Source organism: Tetrahymena thermophila (assembly GCF_000189635.1).
Source record: "Tetrahymena thermophila SB210 genomic scaffold scf_8254697, whole genome shotgun sequence".
NCBI lineage: Eukaryota > Ciliophora > Oligohymenophorea > Hymenostomatida > Tetrahymenidae > Tetrahymena > Tetrahymena thermophila.
The window spans coordinates 1536925-1559733 of record NW_002476463.1 but is presented as its reverse complement, the minus strand read 5'-3'; the positions used below and the strand labels follow the sequence as shown (position 1 = coordinate 1559733).

The 22809-nt window shown below is 24.4% G+C and overlaps 8 protein-coding genes across 8 annotated transcripts; 5 read left to right on the top strand and 3 right to left on the bottom strand. All coding sequences in view use genetic code 6, as the record gives it.

Moving 5' to 3' along the window:
* Positions 1–327: 327 nt before the first annotated feature.
* On the top strand, positions 328–1631 carry TTHERM_00355390 (hypothetical protein; the record flags this gene model as incomplete). The annotated part of the gene is made up of 2 exons (XM_001010437.2): positions 328–814; positions 901–1631. The coding sequence occupies 2 exons, from the start codon at positions 328–330 to the stop codon at positions 1629–1631; spliced, it is 1218 nt and encodes a 405-aa protein (XP_001010437.2).
* A 212-nt stretch (positions 1632–1843) lies between these two features.
* TTHERM_000355389 (hypothetical protein) lies at positions 1844–2381 on the bottom strand (the record flags this gene model as incomplete). Its single annotated transcript, XM_012796820.1, has 2 exons — positions 1844–1941; positions 2306–2381. 2 exons carry the CDS (start codon positions 2379–2381, stop codon positions 1844–1846), a joined length of 174 nt encoding a protein of 57 aa, XP_012652274.1.
* A 64-nt stretch (positions 2382–2445) lies between these two features.
* Positions 2446–4911, bottom strand: TTHERM_00355380 (kinase domain protein; the record flags this gene model as incomplete). Its single annotated transcript, XM_001010436.3, has 13 exons — positions 2446–2614; positions 2724–2807; positions 2894–2983; positions 3257–3346; positions 3433–3522; positions 3603–3692; positions 3837–3926; positions 4029–4118; positions 4184–4273; positions 4331–4420; positions 4624–4713; positions 4773–4822; positions 4876–4911. 13 exons carry the CDS (start codon positions 4909–4911, stop codon positions 2446–2448), a joined length of 1149 nt encoding a protein of 382 aa, XP_001010436.3.
* A 772-nt stretch (positions 4912–5683) lies between these two features.
* On the top strand, positions 5684–7114 carry TTHERM_00355370 (aspartyl aminopeptidase; the record flags this gene model as incomplete). The annotated part of the gene is made up of 1 exon (XM_001010435.3): positions 5684–7114. The coding sequence occupies one exon, from the start codon at positions 5684–5686 to the stop codon at positions 7112–7114; it is 1431 nt and encodes a 476-aa protein (XP_001010435.1).
* Positions 7115–8045: 931 nt separating this feature from the next.
* Positions 8046–8555, bottom strand: TTHERM_000355369 (hypothetical protein; the record flags this gene model as incomplete). The annotated part of the gene is made up of 1 exon (XM_012796819.1): positions 8046–8555. One exon carries the CDS (start codon positions 8553–8555, stop codon positions 8046–8048), a length of 510 nt encoding a protein of 169 aa, XP_012652273.1.
* Positions 8556–10076: 1521 nt separating this feature from the next.
* TTHERM_00355350 (Frag1/DRAM/Sfk1 family protein) lies at positions 10077–11753 on the top strand (the record flags this gene model as incomplete). The annotated part of the gene is made up of 2 exons (XM_001010433.3): positions 10077–10430; positions 10764–11753. 2 exons carry the CDS (start codon positions 10077–10079, stop codon positions 11751–11753), a joined length of 1344 nt encoding a protein of 447 aa, XP_001010433.1.
* A 952-nt stretch (positions 11754–12705) lies between these two features.
* Positions 12706–16106, top strand: TTHERM_00355340 (hypothetical protein; the record flags this gene model as incomplete). Its single annotated transcript, XM_001010432.2, has 2 exons — positions 12706–14213; positions 14390–16106. The coding sequence occupies 2 exons, from the start codon at positions 12706–12708 to the stop codon at positions 16104–16106; spliced, it is 3225 nt and encodes a 1074-aa protein (XP_001010432.2).
* Positions 16107–17586: 1480 nt separating this feature from the next.
* On the top strand, positions 17587–22578 carry TTHERM_00355330 (oxysterol-binding protein; the record flags this gene model as incomplete). Its single annotated transcript, XM_001010431.3, has 5 exons — positions 17587–18606; positions 18660–19208; positions 19345–19759; positions 20604–20702; positions 20966–22578. 5 exons carry the CDS (start codon positions 17587–17589, stop codon positions 22576–22578), a joined length of 3696 nt encoding a protein of 1231 aa, XP_001010431.2.
* Positions 22579–22809: the final 231 nt, after the last annotated feature.

Sequence of the window (22809 nt, the reverse complement as noted above, 5' to 3'; positions counted from 1 at the left end):
ATTATAAAATGATGATATTAGGACTGCTTAATTGTACTACTAAAGTTTTATGGTAATATTTTTAATATGAAATTAAAAAATTAGCAAATTAATAATTGCCCTCACTTTTAATTAATTAATGTCTTTAGTTTTTTAATCGAAAATAGGGATAAGTAAGAAAAGTACTGTCCTTCTAAGGAAAATCATTACTTTTTTGTTGATGTTTTTTTAATAAGCCTATAATTCGTTTAAGCACTTTTATACTCATTTTAGTAAGATAAAAACAACAAAAAAGCCAAATTAAAAATATAAAATATAGAATCAGATAAAGTAGCAAATATTTTATAAATGGAAGAAGAAATTCAAATTTAAAGTAGACAATAAAGTTTCTAAATGTAAATATATGATAGTAATTTATCATCCACAGAAGAATTTTAGTCTTCTGAAAAAAATATTCCATTAGAATTGTAGATAATACCAATTAAGGTTCATAAGTCAATAGTAAAATCTAAAAGATATTAAAGGAAGGGCTTTGTTGTTAAAAAGCAATTTGAAGTTGTTCCAATTTTAACTAAATAAATTTAGTCAGCTGCTAAGTACCTTTTATTTGGGTTTTAAGAAATTGAGACATATTACAAAGATTACTCTGATCCTTATGATTTTGATTTAACATCATAATTAAATTGCATTCAACAAGTAGAGTTAGTTGAAAATAATAAGACAAAAAATGAGCTGCAAATTTTTCTTAACAACCAAGGCAGTAGTGGTATAACTGATTTTAATTTCCTAATAAATCACTTTAGCAGATTTACAACTTAAGACTATCATAAGCTCTGTACGCAATTAATTTAGTATTAAAATTTAACTAAATTACAAATAGAGCATATTTAAGATATTAAAACTTAACTAAATTACAAATAGAGCATATTTAAGATATTAAAACTTAACTAAATTAGAGGTTAGTATCGCTTGAAGATATATAATAATCTAGAGAAGATTTTTTATAATTTGTAGATAATTTTGTAAAATTATAAATTGATTAAGGTAACTATTTTTATGCTTATCAGTTATATATGATAGATATTGATAGGATGGATATTAATACAGATAGGAGATGTGTATCCTTATCTTTAATGAGTTTATTAGGCGTAGAACCTGAAGATTATAGATTATTATTATTTAATTAACTAAACTCCTTTTAAATAACTTTTGGTAAAGATAGGCTGAATAACATATTAGACAGTTTAGATATGATTGTAAACAATAAATTGAGCATAACAAATGACTATCAAATGTGCACTATAGATGATATAGTTATTCCAACTAAGGAGTCATTTGAAATTGTCCATTGGAAGGAAAGGCCTAAATGGGCATCTACATATGATTATACTATTATATTTCAAAAGTTCGATATTACTGCTGATTAAATATAACATGTCATTAATGAGAGATCTCAAAAAACAGAAATTTAGGTAGATGAAGAATTTAAAGAAAGTATTAAATTAGAATATGTTATTTAAAGTGAGATTTTCATAGAAAAATTTTATCCAGATCTATATAAATAGTTATTGAATAAAAAATCAGTTAAACTAATAATCCTAAATGAAGAAAATAATGTGGATGAAGGTGGTAATTAAATATTAATTGATTGAAAAAACAAAATATAAAATTAATTTATTTTAATTAATATTTTGATTTTAAAAATCCAAAAAAAATACAAATCGAATTTTATAATTTAAAAATATATTTCATAATTTAAAAAAAAAATATTTATTTTTATATTATTATTTTGTTCATGATTTTTTATCATATGTGACAAAAGATTTTCAATATCTTAGAGTCTCTCTCTCTTTATCCGATACTTTCATTTTAATTCAAATTTTAATATAAAGAAATACTAATCTCTTAATTTTTTTAGCTCTATTTGTTAATGATTATGTTTAACTTACTAGGTTGTTAAATCTTTTTTAAAAAAATATTCATTAAAAATAGAAAAGAATAAAATAAAATACATTGTTATTTTTCTTTTTTACTATATAAATATATTTTCATACTGATTATAAATTAAACTAGATACTATTTATTCAGATTTGATATTTGTTTGATACAACAGAAACATTTTTTTAAACTCATAAAACATGGGGTTTTATAATTATTAGATTAAAAAATTTTGTTTGAACTATGTAGAGTCACTGAATAAGATTTTAATATTAATAAAAAGTTTTGAATGCTTTAATTTCAAATTATTTACAACTTTAAAAAGAAATTGGATTTTATTTTTAATAATTGTATTGAAAGTTATTTCTTTAATATTAAAAGTAATTACCCTAATTAAATCGTTAATTTTGAAACTAACTTGCAATTTCTTAAGGAAGAAATTAAAGAAAATGCTCCTTAAACATTAATATTAGTGTTGCTTTAAATTAATTAAATAAATTTTAAAATAGCTAAAAAACTAATTTAAATTCAAAATATCTGATTTTATTGTTTTGTTTTAATTTTGTTATTATTTGTTTAATTTAAGATTAAAAGTATAGGCTATTACTGTAAATTTAGATTTAATACTTTAAGTTTTTAGGAGTTCGATAAAGCAACACCTAGGTTAAGAGCTCCTTAACTACCAATTTAGTTATCACTATTAATTCAAGTTAAAAAAATTGAAAACCTCTTTATTTTATTTTTTAATATTTTGAAGGAGAGATTTTAGAAAAGAATTTTTATAATGAGAAGAGAAAAAAAAATACTGTAAATCTAGTTCAAGAATTTCGAGGTTTTTCAACTCACTTAAAACGGAGGTAAATTTAGAAATATCATCAATTAAACAGTCTCTTTTGTGATATAAAATTAAAAATAAAGTAACAAATTCTTTTTTATGATTTTTTTTTTTAGATTTTGTTCAATTAAAATTAATTACCTTAAAAAAAGATACAAACTTTTTAGGTTAAGAAAATTTTTTAAAAATGATACTAAATAGTATGCTCCTTCATTTCCAATTTAACTTTGGCTATATTTTTATAAATTAGTTCAATTAAAAAATTAAATTTCTTATTTATCTTTTCTGAAGTTTTACTTTAAATTCAAATTCAGAACTTTTAAGAGATCATTTTTTGCAAATTTTCCAAAATCAATAATAGTCTAATAAGAAATTTAATTTTTACTATTTATTACCATAAATATACTCAATAAAGACTTGCTTATTTAGCATAGAAGTGATAAAATTGAAAAAAAAAATTTATAATTGATAACTCTAATTTTTATTGAAAAATAGTTATTGTACTTAAGATGTATTGTTAAAGAGGATAAACTTTGCATTTATGTCAAGATATATATAATACTTATTAAACCATACCCATCAATAGTGTTTTCTCTTATTTTAAAAATGAATTTTAATGAGTTTATTAAAATAGCTTAAAAATAAAAGCTAATTTTAGAATAAGAAATGGAATCTCATACCTTAAATATAAAGTCAAGGCTTATAAATTTTAGTTTTCAGCAAGCTTAGTAGTAAATTATACAATGCCACCATTTTTTATTTAGTTTTATCTTTAAATAATTAATTTGAATATTTAAAAATATTTATTTAATAAAATCTATTTTTAATTTCTTTTAATAATTTCAATTACTCTAAGTCCAATTTCAAGGTTTCTAGAGTTTTTAATTTTGCTAAATAAGATCCCATTTAATTGGCCCCTTATTCGTTAATCATATTTTAGCTTTTAAAAAATTGTTAAATTATATTAAATCTATCAAACATTTAGGAAATAAAACATTAAATTTTTGTAATAATTTTTAAAAATTTAATAATTAATTAAGCTGGTGTTTATTTATTATTGCATTATTAATAAAAGTTATTTTACTTAAACCAAAAAGTTAAATTTTTTAATGTTTTAGATTCAGATAAACCAGAAAGCAAACCTGATGCTCCACCTGAATGTAATTCATTTTTGCTGTTAGAATTAATAAACATTTTTTATTCTTGAAAATTAAATTTATTTTTTTTTATTTATAATTTCAGGTAAGTAATTTTAAATGTAATTAATGATTTTTACCTAGACCATAAGATTAGTATTTCTAATTTTTAACATTTTCCTAAGTTTTAACCTAAAATAATAGCACCATCTTATTTGATATAATTGCTACTATAATTTGAAATTTGAAACTAACTATATTTTTAATATCCAAAATAATAATGATTATTTTTTACTCTAAATTAAGAGTTAGCACTCTAAGATGAATAAACTTAGTTAAAGAAAAACTCAATGATTGAATCCCTTTTTTGCTAATTTCATTTAAGCTTTAAACATTTAAAATAAATATAAATTATTAGTACAAAAAAAACAATCAAATTTACTCCAAGTTAAGGAATAAAGTTTCTAAATTTAAACATTTTTCAAGAATTGTTCCAATTTGTGCAGCTCCTTCATTTCCTAAATTATTTTGACTTAAATAATAAATTACAATAAAAATAAGTAAGTAAAATTATTGATTTACTTTAAAAACAAACTTAAATTTCTCATATTTTTACACTTTACTAGAGATTGTACAATAGTAGGTACATAACTTATGTTTTTTTTGTTTAATCTTAAAAAAATAAATAGTATTTTTATTTAATCGAGTTTATTCAATTATTTCATTAAAAATTACCCTAAATTTAAAAACAGATTAGTAAGATTAGTGCATTTTTCTAAAGCAGAACTTAAAAGCATTAAATCTTTTTCAGTAAAACTTTTGCCACTTTTAATAAAAAAATCATAATTATTTTTTAATTTATTTGATAATTAAAGAAATTTTACTTTAATTGTAATTCTAGACTAACATGACTTTATAAATTAGATTTCTAAAACTTTATGTTAAAAAATATTTTTTTAGTGAGTCTTAAAAATAAGTAAATATTACATCACAACTATCTTTGTATATATTATGTTTTATCATGATGATTATTTTACAGATTCAAAAAAAATATTGCTTTTTATATCTTTAATTTATTTGATCAATCAATAACTTAAAAAAACAGTAATCAAATTTATATATATGTTAACCACATAATTGATATTAAAAAATTATAAACTATTTAATCACAATATTTTTTACAATAAGGTCAAACATTTTTTTAAAAAAAGTGATTTTTCTTTTGACTATAATTAATTAGGATTTAAAGTGATTAAAAAAGTTGAAGAAATATTTTAATTTAGCCTATTTTTTCTTTACATTAACAAAATACTTAATATTTAAAATTTGATTTTTATTAATCTTAATATTCAAAACTTTCACCATTCGATACATTAAGAAATTTGGTTATTTATTTTAGAATGACATAATATTATATTAAAGAAATTAAAATGTTTATTTATTAATATGTAATACCCAAATTTTGATGTTAAAGAAAAATAATATTTAAAATAATTTGAATGTGCAAAATAAAATAAAAAAATGCTATTTTTTTTATTGATTTAGAAAGATATTATAATTATAAAAAAGACGCATGAGCTTATTATTAAATTGAGATTAGAAAGATATCTCAGAAAATAGGTGATGCAAACAATATCTATAAATAAGATATTTATTTATTTAATTATTTCCGATTCTGCAATTTGTTCTTTAAATAGAAAAAAAAATCTTTCTAAAACGAAATAATGCAAATTAATTAAGATAATTAAAATATTCATATTTTCAAAAAAAATTAAATAGGTTATAGCAAATATAAATGAGCGTCATTGAGAAAGCTAGAAATTTAACAGGAGATTTCTTGAATTTTGTTAACAAGGGTTTGTCTCCTTACCACGTTGTTTAAGAATCTAAGGAAAGACTTGAAAAGGTAGGATTCACCCAACTTCATGAAGGTCAAAACTGGAAATTAGTTCCTGGTGGAAAATATTATTTGATCCGTTCAAATAGTACTTTACTTGCCTTCACTGTTGGTAAAAAGTTCGATGCCAACAATACTGGTTTTAAGATTATTGGTGCCCATACTGATTCTCCTTGCTTGAGACTTGCTCCTTTGAGCTAAGCCACCAACCAAAACTTCCGTTAAACTTGCGTTTGCACATATGGCGGTGGTTTATGGCACACTTGGTTCGACAGAGACCTTGTACTCGCAGGTAGAGTTGTATACAAAACTGCTGAAGGTGAATTCAAGACAACTTTATACAACAGCGAACGTCCTATTCTTAAAATTCCTAACCTAGCTATTCATTTAACCCCTCAAGATGAAAGAGGTAAGTTTGCTCCTAATACTGAAACTCATTTGAAGCCTGTTCTCTCTAGTGAAGTTTATGAAAAGCTTTCTAACACTGTTGTATCTTAGGATGCCGTTTAAAATGCTCCTTTGAAGAACAACCATTATGCAGGATTATTACTCGATATTTCTAAAAAAACTGGTATTCCCGTTGATAATATTATTGATTTAGATTTATGCTTTGCTGATTCTTAACCTGCTACTGTTGTTGGTATTAATGAAGAATTCATTTCATCTCCTCGTCTCGACAATCTTTTCTCTTCTTGGGCTGCATTAGTTGCTTTAACAAAACCCGAAGTCAATTAAGAAATTGAAAATTCATCATACATTAATGTAATTTGTCTCTTCGATCATGAAGAATGTGGTTCCGAATCATTCTAAGGAGCTGGAAGTACTCTTCTTTTATAAACTATCGACAGAGTGTTTAAGTTATTATCTGCTACTTAGGCTAATGTAGATGTCGATTCTCTCCATAAAACTTACATTAACTCTTTCTTTGTTTCTGCTGATATGGCCCACTCCATCCATCCCAACTACCCTGAAAAGCATAAGGAAAACCATCGCATTAAAATTAATGAAGGTATTGGTTTAAAGATCAACCACAACTAAAGATACACCACTGACTCTGTGAGTGCTTCCCTTATTAAATCAGTTGCTTCCAAGGCTCAAATTCCCATTTAAGAATTCGTCGTTAAAAACGATAGTCCTTGTGGATCCACTATCGGACCTATCGTTTCTCCTAACACTGGTATTAAAGCTTGTGATATTGGTGCTCCTCAATGGGGTATGCATTCCATCAGAGAAACTTGTGGTGTAGTAGATTCATACTACTATGTTGAATTAATGTCTGCCTTCTTCTTACATTATGAAACTATTGCCCCAACTCTTCTTTAATGCTGAAAATTTTAAGAGAATATCAACATAATTATTTGAAAAAAGTCATATTTTTATGTTCGGTGTTTAGTAATAATTATCATAATTTTTTTATTCGCTGAATATTCTAAGCATAAAATCACAAATTAATTTTTTTATTAGTCACGTAATTTTCATCTCAAAAATTTTGATAATAAAATTTCTGATTTTTGAAGCCGAGTTTTAAAAATTATCTTTGATAGATACACAATTTTTTAATTTTTTCTTTTATTTTTAATTAATTTTGATGTATCACTAAAGTAATTTATTGCTGAAAATCAAAATAAATTACAAAATTTAAATAAAATATTATTAAAAAGTTAATCTATCCATAAGTAAAAATAAAAGCTGTAATTGATTCATTCACTGATTAAATAAATAATGATCTAAATGTTTTATTTTTATTTTAAATATCAAAATTATTGCAATAATTTTTATAAATTTATAAAAGAAAATTGTACTTTGTATCTACATTTTATAAAATGAAAGAGAGAGATAGAGAGTAAATAGAAGAAATTTACTAATTCATTACTAAAAATAACTAAATAAATGCTCTATTATTTGGTTGTTACTGCTAACAAAATTAAAGAGATGACTTTCAATTCTTAAAAAAGCTTAGAAAAAAATAAATTAAAATAAATAATTAAACGAAGTCAAATTTTAAAAGAAATTAATAATTTTTCTAATAAAATGAATATTGATATTGATGCTGCTTCTAGAGAATGCGCTTAAGATATGATTAACTTCATTAACAAGGGTGTTTCTCCTTACCATGTTGTTGAAGAAGGTCGTTAGAGATTGCTTAAGTATGGCTTCACTCAACTTTACGAAGCTGATAATTGGAGCTTAGAAAAAGGTGGAAAGTACTTTTACATCAGATCAAACTCTACTCTCATTGCATTCGTTGTTGGTAAAAATTTCAACGCTTCTAATGCTGGCTTTAAGGTTATTGGTGCTCACACTGACTCACCTGCATTGAGACTTGCTCCAGTTAGCAAAATCGACAAACTTAACTTCCGTCAAACTTGTGTTCACATTTATGGTGGAGCTTTATGGCACACATGGTTCGATAGAGATTTGCAACTAGCTGGTAGAGTTGTATACAAAGATAGAGATTAATACAAGACTACTCTTTACTAAAGTGATGGTCCTATTTTGAAAGTTCCTAACCTTTGTATCCATCTTCAATCTGGTACAGAATTAACTAGTTTTTCACCTAATCTTGAAACAAATTTGAAGCCTATTTTATCTTCTATCGTTTACGAAACTCTTACTGGAAAAGCTAAGACAGAAGATGATGTTAAGAACGCTCCTTTGAAGAATAATCACTATGCTGGTTTATTATTAGATATCTAAGAAAAGACTGGTATTTCTGTTGACAATATTTATGATGTCGATTTGTGTTTCTCAGATGTCCAACCTTCAGCATTTTTAGGTTTGAATAAGGAATTTGTAAGCTCTCCTAGATTAGATAATCTCTTCTCTTCCTGGGCTTGTATTAGAGCTATTGGAGAACCTAAATATTTAGATCAATTTGTTAATAGCAGTAATATTTCTATGATTAATCTCTATGATCATGAAGAGTGTGGTTCAGTCAGTTTTTAAGGAGCAGCAAGCAATGTTCTTTTATCTGCAATGGAGAGAATTTGGGGAGTTTTATCTCAATCTTAATCTTCTCCTCTCTCTAAGGATGATTTATAAAAAATGTTCTTAAACTCTTTCTTACTCTCTTGTGATGTTGGTCACTCTGTTCATCCTAACTATGAAGATCGTCACAAAGAAAACCATAAAATTAAAATTAATGAAGGTATTGCATTGAAAATTAATCCCTAGTAGAGATACACTACTGACTCCGTCAGTGCTTCTTTGATTAAGGCCTGTGCCGATTTAGTAAATGTTCCTCTCCAAGCTTACATTGTTAAAAATGATAGTCCTTGTGGTTCTACTATCGGTCCTGCAATCTCCTCCAGATGTGGTATTAAGGCTGTTGATATTGGTGCACCTACTTGGGGTATGCACTCTATCAGAGAAACTTGCGGTATCATAGATACTTACTACCTTGTTGAATTAATGGGAAGTTTCTTTTCCAACTATGAAAAGTTTGCTCCTTCTCTATTAAGATGTTGAGTCTTTAATTAAAAATATGAATGCATGCTCAAATAATTTTAGAAATATTTCTAAAGAAGTTAAGCAAATCAACAAAAGCAACAAATAAATTAATTATATTTTTAAAATAAGAAAATCTACATAAAATAAATAAATTATTCATTTAATTGTTTTTTTATCTCTAAATTTTATGTTTAAAGATATAAAAATATTCTTTTATAACTGCAATTATTTTTTTATCTCTGATTTGTTTAAAAAATTGATATTTAAATAAAGAAAATTCTATTTTATAAAATAGTATTTATTTTATGAGAATAATTTTTAATTTTAAAAAAAAATGTTGAAAATTATTTAATGGAAGAAGAAAATAAATTTTTATTTTTTACAAATACAATTAATTAGTTATTTAAAAAATGTAAGTTTTGTTTGGTTTGGTGAATGTTGAGCTTTTATTGATTGTTAATCTAAGGAGTATGATATTAAATAAATATATTAGGTTTTAAATACATAATAAAAAATGTAAATCGAAAATGGCACAAACAAATCTAAATTTTAGAATTAAAAGATTGTTTTATTATTTAAAAGACATAAAAATCTTTAAAAATGTTTACACTAAACCAAAATTCATAACCTCCCAAAATAAATTCATGGAAATCAGACCAGAGCAAATATTGCGACAATTCTGAAAATAAGAGGTTGCAAGCATACTTAGTAAAAGAATTTCAAGATTTGATGAGTAAAATTTAGATTTCACAAAAAGTTTTATAAATAAAACAAAAGCAAGTAAAATTAAGCTTAAGATTTTGGAAAGAAAGAGTTGATAAACAAGAAAAGTTGATAAAAAATGTACCAACAAATAAATCCTCAAATTCAACCTCACTTTTATGGTCAATAACCTAATCATAACTATCCTTAATTGCAGACTCCTCAACATCCACAATAAGGATACTAATCTATTGAAATGTAGACGACTGCTCCTATTTAGCTTTAATAGCAGTTTGTCCCTCAAAATGCCTAATTGTTGCAATAGGGTTAATAAATAGTTTAAGGTGCTTAAAGTCCTGTTTATGTAGTTCACCCATAACCTATTTATTACTTCCCTATTTTAAAACAGTTAAATGAAGTAATTGGCAGTTTTAGTGTCTCTATGATGGTTAACATCAGCTGCTATTTAGCTGCTTTTGCCATCTTTATCACAGTAAATAATTCTTTAATTGATTGTTTGTTTTTTAATTAAAAATTCAATTTGTTTGGTGAATAATTATATCTTTGTCCTTTTAGATTTTATTATTAACAAAATTCCTTCACAAATTAATGTATTTTTTGATCAAATTGATAATCTAAATTAAATATAAATATATTCATACTTCTCAATTAATCTAATATAAATAAATTTATTACTTCTAAATACCTTTTTTAATTAGAATCTTAAACATTAATTTAATTTCAAAATTAAATCTAAAAGTTTGATTTATTTTAATTCTGAGATTATAAAAAATGTGATAATGAGTTTATTTTTTAATAAAAAAAGTATGTCGTAGCTTGCTCTTTAGGTCACCAACAGTGGTTCCCATGCATGATCACTTCTGCTGGTACAGATTATCCTGAAAATATATTCTTTAGAATCGGTTTGCTTACTAATATTTTCTACTGGTTAATAATGCTTGTTTTTTAATACTGGTGGTTGAGAGCTTAGTCTGAAGCCATGATGGGTGTTGTTAATGTGAGCAAAAAAATGAATTATTTTGCTTTTGTTGGATTCTTTTTCTATGGCCTCACAATTGCTACTATTGATGATGGACACATTCCTACTTAATTCCATGGTGCTTGTGCAGTCATATTCTTCATTTTCCTTTGTGTTTATACCCAATTAAACTTCAATACTTGCTAATAACTTAGAAAATTAAACCCTGCTTTCATGTCTAATAGCAGCTACAACAGAAAAAAATTTTTTGCTAAAGCTTGGTATGTCGTCTTCTTCTTTATCATTCTCTTAGCTTTAAAATAGAAATGGGCTCTTGCAGTTGCTGAATGGATTGGAACCTACTCTATTATTTTCTATCTTTAAACATTTGCTACTGATTTGAAGGATTTCACAGTTAGTGTTGATGACTAATAATTTAAAACATAAGATTTAAGAGTTGAACTTGCTAGAAACTTAGAAGAAAAGCAATTAAATGAATAAGAACCCTCTTCATAAAACGCTGTTTTACAAGCTACTAATCCTTAAATCTAGAATGTTGTTCCTCAATTAATTTAAGGAAATCAAACTCAACACATTCAATAATTCCCCATAGTTTAACTAAGCAACGGTTAATAATAAAATATCAATCAAGCACCCATGCAAAACTCAACTGAATCTTACTTGTAAAATCACCAAGTACACAGTTAAGTCTGTGCTTAAGCTCACTTCCACTCTGCAAGATTAAATCATGTGAATCTTTCTGAATCTATCTCTAAAGCTGACAACAGCTTCATGTCTATTAAGAAGCCTTTCATAAACATTAATGGATAAAATTGAAATAGACTATAAAAAATAAAATTTATATTTACATTTATATAAAATATAAAAAAAATTTGATTTTTAAAGTACCAAAATAAATTTTTATGTAAAATTTCATTTAATAAATTCAGAATTTACAAACAAAATATTTTTATTTCGTTTTTAAACTTAATCGAATTTTCTTTTATTGATTTATTATTGTGTATAAAAACTATAAATATTTTTATTAAAATACTAATAAAGTATGAACATTTTTTTTTTCAATTCAATTAATTCATTCTATTTAATATATAAGCAAGTAAAGTAAAGATTTTTTTAATTTAATTTGATATTAGTAAAATAAAATGATAAATGAGTTTTATAGATAGAAGATCATCTGAACAAGGAGATAAATTTATGGCTAAATAATAGGCTTTTAAATTCAATTTATTTATTTTATTTAATAAATAAGCAAGAAAATAAAGATATTTTTATATTTAATAATAAAAATAATAGTAAATGAGACTTATAAATGGCCTATTAGATATTTTTATAATTTAATAAAAGGGCTTTTTTCAGTTAAAAAGTCTTGAAATATAATTAAACAGTCAGATAAATACTTTAGAAAAAATGTAACCAAATCATCGATTTTATATAAATAAATGGATGTTAAAAAATATATGAAAGGAAAATTAATGGTAAAAAATAAACTATTTATTATTATTTTACATATAAAAAATACTAAAAGTAAATATGTTAAATAAATAATTAAATGTATTTGTGTGTTTGATATGAGAATTAGAAATTAATACTTTAACAGTAAATAAGCTTAATAATAAATATATTAATTTCAGTAAATATATTTATTAGCAATTAGATATAATCCAATTAAATTTTTAGGGCAAATTATAATTTAATTAAGAATAAGCTAGATTGATTATAAATATATATTAATACTTTTTTCGCTGATATTATTAAATAAATTATCGATATGAACGAAAGCTTTATTTCTAGGGATATACTATTTCTCGAGTAGAATAGAATCTAGTCGGAAATGAGTAAATATGTTGAATGGATTCATCAAATTAATGGTTATTACAAGTAACCAAATTATAATTAGAGAATCCATAAAAAAGAATATCAAAAAAGCTTAATATTATTACCTAATTTCTAGGTGTTAAGCAAGAAATTTGAAGATCATACAAAGCAAATAGAAGACAAAGTAATTAAGGAATGGATGGAAAAATTAGAATTCGAAGAAAAATTTAATCCTTCTAATACAGTATCGATGGATTATATTATGAAATTTTTGAAGAATATGGTTTCTGATTTCAACAATATGATATTACATCAATAAATGCCTGATGATAACCAAAAAGAAAATAAACCTAAATTGAGTTAATTCGAAAAAGATTTTATGATGAAATAAATTGATGATAACAAGATTAATATAATTTTATTTACGACATTGATTTAGCAAATAAGCAAAGTTTTGGATTATGAATAAATAGTTTCAGAAAAGAATAAAGAGTTTATTAAAAACCTTCTTGAAAAATACTTATAGATAATCTAAATCAGTAGCGAGGAAATAGTTTTTAAAAGTGAAAAGTTAATGTCAGAAGAATAGCATTAAGTCCTAAATAAAAATATCAAAAATTCTTTACTGCATAGATTGCTTGAGATAGAACAAAAATTCATCAACTTGGATAGCAAAAACTACATGGGAAATGCTTCTATGATAGAATATGATACAAAAATTAATTAAATTGAATACACATAATCAATAAATTATAAAGATGATGGCATAAAATCTTCTTCGAACACAATGTATACAGGACATAGCATAAATGCTTTTACCTAAAACAAAAGAGAACACAATATTGATATTTCAATTAGTAGCCATAAAGAAATAGAGTACTTGGATTTTTTGATGAAAGACTCAAGAGTGGAAGAAAATAGTTAAAAAGAAATTGAAAAAAAATTCAAACACTTAATGGAAAGACTGAGTAAATTAGGTGATTTAATAAAATTAGCTTAAACTGAAAAGATTCATGAAATGATTGAAATGATCAATGAGTTTAAAACTGTTTTATTCTTACATAATTTACTGATAAAAAACAGGATAGAGAATTTCCTTAAAGCAGAAGAAAATATGAACCTTTATGAAAAAAAGGAACTTAAGAAAAAGATAGAGCAATACAGAACAATTATTCAAAAATCCTTTTAATATTTAGATGAAAAAAAGAAAATTTCTTTAAAAGAAGAGAAACCAACATTTAAAAGGTATATGGGAGATCAAGGAATGATAACTCATAAGCATTTAATCCTCAACAAAGACAATCTTGTGCCAATATTTAAACACTTAGATCCATCTAGATTTCATGAAGATCATTTAGTGAAAAAGTTTGATATAAAACATAGATAAGAAGAACAAATGCAAAAACACATCTAAAGAATATAAAAAACAAATCAATCTTTCTCTATTTGCTCTTAACCTACGTATTTAATTTGAATATTTTGACTTAAAGAAAAAAATTAAATAAAAACATTTTAAAAATCAATTTTTTATTAAAATTAACTAAATTAATTAATTTCTTTTCTGAGAATGGAAATTTAAATGTTTTTTAATTTAAAATAAAAATATGGTTTTTAACAATTATATTTATGAAAAATAGATCCACAGTAAGGAGAAATGATACAGTTAGAAGCAATGATTTAAGCATTTTATCAAAAATATAGAGTAGATAGAATAGTCTTTGGAGTAAATATGACGATACATCAAATAGCAATCCAACTAACTTATAAAAATCGATGCACTCAAGTAAATTAATTGAAGATCCTCAAAAACTTATTTAAGAGAAATAAAGAAAAATTCTCTCTAAATTTAATAGCAACTACGGGAATAAATAATTTACAAAGGATAAAGATAAAACAAAAGAATTTACTTAAATATTAAAATAAAATTGCTAAAAAAGAAAAGGACTGCAAGAATATGAATAATAAAAAAATTCAAAGTAAGTGCAACAGCATATAAATTAATTGATAAACAACAGCTTTGACGAAGATAAAGTCAACGAGTAAATTTTAAACAGAGATTTAGAATCTTAGAAAATTATAAAATAGTAGAACAAATTTCCTTAAATACTACTCAATATGAGGAATACATTTAATTCAAATCAATTTAACATTTCAAAATCAGATGACAATTCTATGGCAGAATTAAGCTAAGAAAATCTTCCTACAAGTATGAATGACCTTTCTGTTGGGGAATTAAGCCCAAATTCTAATTTTTGTAAATAAAACGAAGAAATTCTTATTCGTGTAGGTGATAAATAAATAAGCCCAATAAAACCTAATTAGAGAATTAGAGGAGTAAACAGGAATAAAATCTAAAACTATAACCAAATAAATAACACTTTTCATTTTTAGAGTGTTAATTCCAGATGTTCTTCCTCAGAATTAGGAGGAAATTCTGTGGATTATTATTAAGTTGTTTAAAAAAATCCCAGAAGTAAGAAAAAATATTAAAATTTAAGTAAAAACGAGTCTTATGAAGAACACTAGGATGGAAGTACGCTGTTTACCAGTCAGCAGTCTCCTTTCAAAAGTTAAGAATAAAGTTTTGATTACAGCATCAGAAATGAAAAATCAATTAGTAATAAAAAACAAATTCAGAATAATAGCATGGATGATATTTAAGACATGGTTTCTAAAAGGTAAAGATAAAGATTACTTATAAATAGAATGCAACTTCCAAATACTCTACCTATTATGAATTCTTTGAATTCCTAAAGTGAATATTAATAGCAATAATAATAATAATAATTGTTGCAGAAAGAGCAAGCTTGCACAATGAGTGTATAAAAGTAGGTTTCTAAACAAAGTTAAAATATAAAGATACATGTTAAGGAGTTTTAGTTTGGAGAAAAGACATTAAACGATACATAGTAAACTATTAAAAAATAATAAACATAGGAGTCGATGAAGTAATCTATAAATTTCTATGACACTATGTACCAGTATAAATTAAAGGTGGAAAGATAAGAAATAGAGAATTAAGAAAGACTTAACAAAAGATAGAAAGTTATCGATAACATAAATTCTCACTTTATGCCGAAATACATTCATATAAATGGTGGGAAATTGGCTTAAAAAGCAAATCCACATCTGATTCGAAACCTTGTAAACAATTTTAGAAAAGAAGAACTAGAAAAGAATTAGTATGTGCTCTAAAATTATTAAAAACTAAAAAAGAAAGAAGAAACAGACTATTATGGAATTGAAGAACTGACTTGCCCACCAAAAGAACATAAATTCATTACCTCCACCATCCAAAACACTTATGAAGACATAAAGACTGACAATATATTATTTTAAAATAAATAAGAATGAATGATTGATTGATTAACAATTCCAATTTTAAGTTGAAAGAATTTGTTAAATTTGTAAATATTAAATTAATTTTCTTACAATATTTATATATGAAAAAATTAAAGAAATTATCTTTTAATATTTGAGTAATCAAATATTTAAATTATTGATTAAAACATTAATTTTGTATAAAATACATTAAAATTAATTAATATAATTATAAAAGAATTGCTTCAAAAAAAATTATGTTTCCAATCATACCACCCAATTTTTTAAATCTAAAAATGTCAAAATAATGCTCATAGTTTACATTGAATTTTATATAATAATTTAGAAATTTGTTATTTATCTTATCCTTACATTAACCACCAAATAAGAAAACAATAAATAAATTTTTATTTTTATATTAGTAAAAAATATTTCCTTTAAGTTATTATTTATTGTTGGTTACAATATTTTTTATGCACAGAAACAATAAGGAATTTTAAAAAATACTTAGTGAATTTTCTCAAATCAATTTTATTTATGTATGTTAATTTTTTTTGTTTATATTAATAAGTCATAGTTTCATTATACTTTTATTCCAAATGCGAATTAAGTACTTTTTATTTTTAAATTTGTATTATTTGCTTTATCTTACAATAATATTCCTTTAATTTTTTATTAAATTATTTATTATAGCTTGTTAGTCTTTTTGTATGTGTGAATAATCAAAACTTAAACTTTTTTTGAAGTATTTATTATGATTAATTTTTTTATTTGGTTTTTTTGAATTGGTATTTAATAATACACATTAGAGTTATTTATTATATTGTAATCTTTAAACAAGCATTTCTAATGCATAATCTTACAGTTTCAATAAATTCTTATTCTAAATAAATAAGTATTTTTGAATTAGTATATTTTTATCATTGAAATAATATTAAAAGAGAAGTACACTTCAGTTTAAGCTAATTTATAAATAAATAGGTAAATTAACTTAAAGAAAAATTTACTAATGAAAGTGAGGTTTTTAAATTAATAAATAAAAGTAAGTAAGAAAATCAAAAAATATTATTTATGTTTACATTCATATAAATATCCTTAGTTAAATTTTCATGAAAGTGAGTTATCAGAAAAATTCATCAAATTTATATAAATGCGTGGTTGATTGATGCTTATTCTTTTTGGAATAAAAAACAAATTCTGCAAAAAATAAATAAAGATATATGATGGACCTTATCAATTTTTTATTTTTTTCCTTTGTTCTTTTATTCAATTTTTTAGAAAAGTAAGAATTGGAGATGGGGAATGAATGCAATTATAATTATTAATAAAATAAAATATTCAATAAAAGCTATAATATTATAGGTATTAATTCCAAGCTAAAAACTAATATCAGACAGAAATTATAAATAAATAAAGAAATTCTTGAAAATATTTTTTAATAGCTAAACAATAAAAAAGAAAATAGCTTTACAGAATCATTTTAAGTAATAAACTATATTAACAAAGTATACATATGAGTGCATAATAGAAGCAGACTTTTGAAGCATTTTAGGTGAATAAAGAATTAGTGGCAATATTCACTGAATAAGCTGTAGGAGCTAAAAGATTGTAAATACTAAAATGGATTAAAGACTTGGTAGAGAAGCCAAAACATGCCCATAAAGAAGAGGAAAAATTAAAGGGTTTATTTGTAGAAGAAGCAGTAATCTAAGAAATTACTAAAGGAGATACTGAATTTCGCATTAATTATTTCAACAATATGCTCCAACAAATTTTAGAAGAATTCAATCAATCAAAAGTAAAGGAAGGTAACATATATATGCGCTCATTAACACTTAAGCGTTGGAAAGAAAAGAAAGTACGCTTAGACGAGATAAATAAATAATTTGTTGTACTTTCAAAAAAGAAGCAAAAGTAGCTTAATCTCAACACTTACTCAGTTAAATGGGTAGGGTAAAAGAAAGAATACTAAGCTTTCGCTCTCGATTCACTTTCTCCATAGAATAAATATAAATAGTTGCTTTTTGGATGGGTCAATTTTGATGGAGCTCGTTTATGGCACGATAGCATTTTGCGCCTATTAAGTAAGCAGCTCCTTGATAATAATTTAATTCCTGATAGGTTGGGAGTTTAATCAGTTTAAGTTAAATCTTCTTAAGACCTTTTTGGTGAGAGCTAAGTAAATATGCAAAAATAATAAGATTCCGAAGACACTTAAGGAAAGAGAAGAGCTAGTCTATAGCTGAATTTAAAAGAGGAATAGCTTGAGAAAGCAGAGAAGCCTACAGATTCTCTTTAACTTAGCATATAGCATAAAGCAACTAAAAAAGAAGAATTAAAGTCATCTTCTTAGTAGCAAGAAATTTCCTCCTCATCCAAAAATAACCTTTAAGTTGCAGGAGAAAAGTAAATCTAAAACGATGTTTCTTCATCTCCATCATCCAAATAGCAACAATAGATTGTAGTTTCCAGTTCTTCTTCTCCTATGCAAAAATAGGGTACAGAAAAACCTGAAAAAATGCAACAAATTTAGGTAAAAATAAAATTCAATAACAACCAGTTTTTTAATTTTTTTAATATAAATAGATAGATCAAAGCTAGGCCTAAAAAAGACAATAAGAATAACAGTAGTAATAATAACAGCAACAATCTTAATTGCTAAAGCCACAAATATAATAGCAATAACTAAATAATTAAAGAATTGAATCAAAATCACCTTCTAGAAATACAAACTCTCCTTCTCCTATCAATAAAGACAACAATACATAAAGATAAATACAAAAAACGGAAGAGTAAAAGTAAATTTTAAAACATAGAGTAGATTAAGCTCTTCAATAGTAAACTTTAGCACAGAGCATTGACGTAGATTAATACTTAGAGCATATTGATGAAATAAAAACACCTTAAGCAGTTTAATAATTTTTAAACTCTTACAAATTAGAAATGATGGCAGATGAGAGAGATTTCAAAAGCATAAGCTTTAATAATGGAATGAGTTTGTTGTAAAGCACTGAAGATCCTCGCAGATTTAAGATTTTCTTGGCTTTCTAAGGTGTTTCTGCTTTTGAAATTTTTAACTCAATTTGTAATGTTGACGACTACAGCAAGTGGAATGGCAATGTTGCTGAAACTAAAGTAGCTTTTTTTTTTAAGCAAAGAATTTTTAAACTAAAAATAGACTTAATTAATTAATTAATTAATTAATTAATTAGATAAATTTAAAGTAATTTAACAAGTAATCATTAATTATTTTGTTTGAAATTTAATCTAGGTTCTTAATATAATGAAAAATGAGCAAACATGCATAATTTATTAAAAGCATAAGGGTATTGGAATTATGTATCGTCCTCGTGATTTCGTTTACTTAAGACATGCCTTCGTCAAAGACTAATCTTATTATTTGATTGATAAATCTATAGAATATGATAGTATTCCTACTAGTATGTCTATTGTCCGCGGTGAAATCGAACATGTAGTATGGTGCTTTAAAACTCATAAGGATGACGAAAGCAGATCTTTAATGATTGGTGACTTTTATTATAACAATTCAGGTTACTCTAACAAGGAATAGGATGCTTCTATCACATTCGCATATATCAACAATTTCTGTAATCTGGGCTAGTTCATAACTCAAAAGAGCTTCTAGAAGAGCATAAAAATCAACATGTTTGACATAGGAGATTTAAGTAAGATGATTATTAAATTAATTGATAAGATTTATTTTAGATTATATTCTATTAAAAATACGAAGTAATTTGCTCTTAAGTAATTTAAATTATTTAGAATAGAAAAGAGAAATTAATTAATTAATTGATTATTCATTCATTTATTACTCAGTTTACATAGTAATGCTCTTTATCAATCAATATTTTCTGATTGTGTGTGAGAGTGGGAAGGGATATTTGAAGGAATGATAATATTATATAAGTAACAAAAAAATTAAAATAATCAAAAACTGTATATTTAAATTTTATTTAAAAGATAAAATTATCTTCAAGCAAAATAAATTTTTAAATAGAAACCAAATTTTTGTATTTCCTCATCAGGAACTCTTTTCTTTGCAACTATCTTAAAAAAACTCTGATCCGATAAAGTCTTTTTTATTATTCTATTTTAATTTGCTGAAATAGAATTATAATGAATAATGTATGTTAGACCTATTTTAGGTAAATTAAAGCATCCTTCACTGCACCCCTAATAAAACCTAAAATAGCGAAAATTAATTTTCAAAATTTTAACTATGTCAAAGATTTTTCTTCTAGTCTTAAAATATGAAATGACAGGCTAAATTTAATCAATTTTAATAGTAACTACTGACTTTAAGTGAAACATTTCAATTTTTTTAATTAAAAATATTTGTACGTGTTTTCCTAAGTCTAAGCTTAGGAGAGAAATTAGAACAAAAATGATAAGATAGGTTAACAATAACCAAACAAAATCATCTATAAAATCACTATTTGAAATTACAATCATTTTATCATCCGCAAGGGAAATTTTAAAAATAATTTTGTGTTTTATAAAAATAAACAGCCGTAAACAGGAAGACTTAAAATGAAAAGGGACGCAAGCATAATGTATTAGAATCTGTTTAGTAGTCTTAACTTTATAAATCAATCGATCCTAATAATGGTAAACAGGAAAAATTTTTACTTTTATTCATTAGTCTATCACACAAATCAAATTTTTTTAATTAATAAATTTTCATTTTGCATACATACATATCTTAATTGTAAAATTCTTTAATTTAAAAGATAGAACAAATTGATAAATATTATTAATTATTTAATTAATAAATTTCAAAATTATTTATTTGACAAATATCAACATTAAAAAAAAAAAGAAACAACTTAAAAATTAAATCTAATTTTTATAATTTAAAAAATTTAAAAAAGTGTTTTAAAGCATACAACTCGACTCTTAACAGTTGCCTTATTAGCAATAGTATTCTATAGTTATTAACTAAAATAAAATAATGACCAAAATTGAAGAAAACTAAGAGGAAAATATACCTACTTCTAGTTAAATTAGCAGCAAGACTGAGCTTGAATAAATTGAATAAGAAGAAAAAGAAATAGTTAAAAAGATTTATGAAGAAGAAGAAATTCAAAACGCAGAATTAAATGTAGAGATTAGCAAATTCTGTGAGGAAATTCATAAGGACGATAATAAAAAATCCAAAAATATTATTGAAGAATCTCAAGCACTCATTGAACAATAGTAAGAAATAAATAAGCCTGGAAATAAATTAGCTGGTATGACTATTCCTTAAATTATTGAATTTGTTAATTAGAATAAGCATTGGAAGATATGTCTTGACTAGAAGTTTAATATGGGCCGCATTGACACTAAACCATAATTTATTACATCAGATCCTGAAAAGGGTCACTATTAGTTTAAAAAAGATTGGGAACGTGATTTAAAAACTGGCAAGTTCATTTTTTTAAATTAAGAGAAAATTAACACTTAAAAAAAAGTTATATCTTTCATATTATCAAAAATTGGTTCCAATATTTTAAGCGGTAAATCTATAACCAGTATTTCACTGCCTATTGATATTTTCGAACCTCGTTCTAATTTAGAAAGATTCGCTTACAGTTGTGCATTTGCTCCAATTTACTTAAAGAAGGCAGCTGAGCTAACAGATCCAATTGAATAAATGAAAAATTGCGCTATTTATCTTGTTACAACAACTATTATGTACTTAGACTTAGAAAAGCCTTTTAACCCCATTTTAGGAGAAACTTATCAAGGTCGTTTAGATGGCTATCCCTTTTACGCTGAATAAATTTGCCATCATCCTCCAATTTGTGCTTATTCTTATTATACAGATTCATACAAACTAACAGGCAGTTTAGAAAGTATCGCCTAAATGCATGCAAATTCTGTTACTGGTCTTAACTAAGGTAATGTCTTTGTAAAATTCCATAAAACCGGAAATGAAATTGGTTTAATCTAGGCTCCAGGTAGTCTTAATGGCACAGCCTTTGGTACTAGATACATGTCAGTTGATGGTAAATACCTTGCTTATGACATTAAAAATAAACTAGTATTAGATATTAAAGTCAACCCTGATAAGAAAGGTTTCTTCAAAAGTGCTGGTTGCACAATGGACTATATGGCTGGTGGTATTTATAGAGTAAATGATAAGTTTATAGCTAAATTGAAAAGCTTGCATCCCCATTATTATAAATTCTAAGGCCTTAACATGAAAGAAGATGTGGTAGAATAAGTCTCTACAATTACAGGTATTTGGAATAAAGAAATTTTTATTGATGATGTTAAATGGTTTGATATTGAAAATCCATTCCCATTTAAGTTAGAGCATGAACTAAATCCTATTCCCAGTGACTGTAACTATCGTCAAGACATCTTATACCTTAAAGATCGCAACTTAAAAGATGGATAAACCTACAAAGAGCTGTTAGAAAATCATCAGCGTGCCGATCGTAAACTTAGAGAAAAAGCTCATGAATAAAGAAAGAAAAACATGAAGAAAAAGAAATGAAAAAAAAACTTCTGATATTTACTTATTATTGTTATACTTATTAGCACACTTCATTCATACATACATTCATTATTAGCCTACTTATCAAACAAAACTTAAAATTTATAAATATAAAATTAAATTAAACTAAATAATTCTGTTATAGAAACAATTTCCTAATTTTTTTTATAATTTTTTTATTTCTTTAAATGTAGTTTATTTCGTACAAAAGCTATTTTTAAAAATTAAAAA